The sequence below is a fragment of the Mandrillus leucophaeus genome, unplaced genomic scaffold (assembly GCF_000951045.1).
Source record: "Mandrillus leucophaeus isolate KB7577 unplaced genomic scaffold, Mleu.le_1.0 Scaffold14, whole genome shotgun sequence".
Taxonomy (NCBI): domain Eukaryota; kingdom Metazoa; phylum Chordata; class Mammalia; order Primates; family Cercopithecidae; genus Mandrillus; species Mandrillus leucophaeus.
In genome coordinates, this window is record NW_012101365.1 from 4,282,748 (window position 1) to 4,286,109 (window position 3,362).

The following is a 3,362-nucleotide window of genomic DNA, read 5'->3' on the forward strand; positions in this document are numbered from 1 at the left end:
CAACAAAATATCCCTGGTTAGGCATTCACTAAGTGTTAATTATTTATATGGAGTTGCTTGCTTAACTAGTATAAGGGGCCGTCTGGTGTATTTCTGTTGCTTCAGCATAATTATTAATAATGACCTCAAAAGATCCCTGCTTTGTTTGATTTGGTCATTCTACCAGCCCTCAGACCCCAGTTTCCTTGTCTGAAATGGAAGGAGTTTGCTTGAGCAGTGATTCTCAAAGTGTGATCTCGGGACCAGCAGCCTCAGCATCACTTGGGGGTGGGGCCAGCAGCCTGTGCCTTCTGAAACATGTCCTGGTTTGAGGATTGTTCCCTTCATCTTTTATAGCCACTGCTTTAAAGTTCACTAGCACGTTCATGAACGTTATCTACTGAGCTTCCCAACAGCCCTGAAGGAGGGGGTGGGGGTCAGTGGCTTGGAGTGTGCACTCTGGGGCTGACCACTCTGGGCTCCAATGTTCGCTTAACTGCTTTCAGAGAGTGTAACCTTGGCTAAGTCACCTAACTTTTCTGAGACTCTATTTTTCTCCTGTGAAATGGTACCCATGAAACAGGTTGCATGGTAGTTCCAGGAGAACCTGTGTGAAATGTGCATACCGTAAGCCTTGGCCAACTGGTTACTATAACCATTTTTGAAGTGCAGATTTCTGGCTTCTTGAGGCTTTGAAGGCAAAGGCTTCCTTACAGGTCGGTCCCTGACAGGTCGAGGAAAGGGTAGCTGGGAGAGAGGGCAGTATAGTCATGACTTCGGAGTCAGACATGTGGTTTAAATCTAAACTCAGAGTTTGTCAGCTGCACAACCTTGAGCCGGCCACTTAACCCCTCTGAGCCCCTATTTCCTTGTGTGGAGAGACATGTAAACAGCCATCATGCCACCACAGTGACCGGTGGCTGATCCTCGCTTCTCTCCCTCTGTCTTCTCCATCCCCTGCCCTGGCCTGCCTCAGTCTTGGCAGCTGGACTTACTGTTCAGGGCAGCTGTCATGGCTTCCTTGCTGTTGGCTGCGTGGTACCAGGTGACCTCCAGGGCATCTCGGCGGCTGATCTGGCCCAGGCTCAGCAGGTAGTCCAGCATGTCGGCATCGGGGCTGCAGGCCTCCAGCTCACAGCCTGGAAGGAATCCCAAGGGGCTGTTAGCGTCTGTCCTCACGCCAGCCCAAGACTCATGTTGTTCATCCCATGACCCTCCCTGGGCTCCCACTGTGTCCAATACCCCATCTGGCAGAGGGACGGTGAGGCTCAGACTCACTGGTGCTGCAATAGAGGGAAATGAATGGGCTCCTGGGGCCCATGGAGGCCTCAGTACCAGGCTGGCAGTCAGGAAAGGGGGGTAGGTTCACAGAGGAGGGAACACTTAAGGAAGACTTGAAGGATGGGTGTAAATTTCACAGAAAAAAAGAAAGAATAGGTTATTCCAGACAGAGAGAAAGCAAAGGCTTGGCTTCAGGAGAGTGCAGTTGCCTGAAGGAAGAGCCATTGACCTGGTAGAGATGGAACATAAAAGTGGAATGTGGAAAGATTGGAAGAGGGGGCCGGGCGTGGTGGTGGCTCACGCCTGTAATCCCAGCACTTTGGGAGGCTGAGGCAGGTGGATCACCTGAGGTCAGGAGTTGGAGACCAGCCTGGCCAACACGGTGAAACCATTTTGTATGTGGTGTAACCACATACAAAAATTAGCTGGATGGCTGTGGTGGCAGGAGCCTGTAATCCCAGCTACTCGGGAGGCTGAGGCAGGAGAATCACTTGAACCCAGGAGGTGGAGGTTGCAGTGAGCCAAAATCGCACCACTGTACTCCAGCCTGGATGACAGAAAGAGACTGTCCAAAAAAAAAAAAAAAAAAGGCTGAGTTTGGTGGCTCACACCTGTAATCCTAGCACTTTGGGAGGTCGAGTTCAAGACTAGCCTGGGCAAAATGGTGAAACCCCATCTCTACTAAAAATACAAAAATTAGATGGGCTTGGTGGCATGTGCCTGTAATCCCAACTACTGGGGAGGCCAAGGCAGAGAATCACTTGAACCTAGGAGACAGAGGTTGCAGTGAGCCGGAGATCATGCCACTGCCTGTTTGCACTCCAGCCTGGGTGACAGAGTGAGGCACTGTCTCAAAAACAAACAAACAAACAAACAAACAACTCTTCTCAGTGGCTGAGGCCTGTAATCCCAGCACTTTGGGAGACGGAGGCAGGCAGATCACCTGAGTTCAGGAGTTCACGATCAGCCTGGCCAACATCGTGAAACCCCATCTCTACTAAAAATACAAAAATTAGCTGGGCATGGTGGTCCATGCCTGTAACCCCAGCTACTGGGGAGACTGAGGCAAAAGAATTGCTTGAACCTGGGAGGCAGAGGGTGCATTGAGCCCAGATCATGCCACTGCACTCCAGTCTGGGCGACAGAGCAAGACTCTGTCCCCAAAAAAAAAAAAAAAATTATAAGATTGGAAGAAGGTTGCGATCAGGTTGTGAATGGCCTTGAACTTTAGCAAAGGAGTTGGTGTGTGCTGAGGGCAGCGAGAGAGGGTTGCTTGGAAAGATCTGGGTTGCAGAACTAATATGAGCTGACAAAAGTAGGCAGAGGGACCTTGTAAGAGGGGTCCAGGAGGAGACTTTGAAGCTTCTCAGAGGGCAGGGCCGGAGGGATGGAGGACAGCGGGTAGAAAGGCAGAGCCCTTGAGGCTCAGGACTGAGGAGCACAGGCATGAGGTGGGGGCATGGTGGCTACTCCAGGTACCTGTGTGAACGGAGGAGCCCTTCACTGAGAGGCTGCAGGGGTGAGCATCTGTTGGGGCTTAGAGATGAGCTCAGCCCAGCCTGCTGAGTTTGAGGTTGCTTGTGTGACTCCTAAGAAGGGCACAGGAGGAAGGTCTGGGCTGAAAGCCAAGATCTGATGGTCTTCAGGCAACTGAAGAAAAAAAAGTTAGAGGGGGCCAGGCACAGTGGCTCATGCCTGTAATCCCAGCACTTTGGGAGGCCAAGAAGGCAGATCACCTGAGGTCAGGAGTTTGAGACCAACCTGGCCAACATGGTAAAATCCTGTTTCTACTAAAAATACCAAAAAAAATTGGCCCAGCCCAGTGGCTCACGCCTACAGTCCCAGCACTTTGGGAGGCTGAGGCAGGCGGATCACCTGAGGTCAGGAGTTTGAGCAGCTTGGCCAACATGGTGAAACCCTGTCTCTAGTGAAAATAAAAAAAAATTAGTCTGGTGTGGTGGTGCCCACCTGTAATCCCAGCTACTTGGGAGGCTGAGGTGGGAGAATCGCTTGAACCCAGGAGGTGGAGGTTGCGGTGAGCCGATATCATGCCACTGCACTCTAGCTTGGGTGACAGAGTGAGACTCTGTCTCAAAAAAAAA

General features: G+C 51.3%; 1 protein-coding gene across 1 annotated transcript in view; it reads right to left on the bottom strand.

The window, feature by feature from the left end:
• The window catches only part of FAM151A (family with sequence similarity 151, member A), a 20,214-nt gene that overhangs the window by 15,668 nt on the left and 1,184 nt on the right, over window positions 1-3,362 (bottom strand). The window contains exon 2 of the mRNA XM_011973823.1: window positions 975-1,118. Within this exon, the coding sequence (XP_011829213.1) occupies window positions 975-1,118 (144 nt within the window). The remainder of the gene's footprint in view (window positions 1-974; window positions 1,119-3,362) is intronic.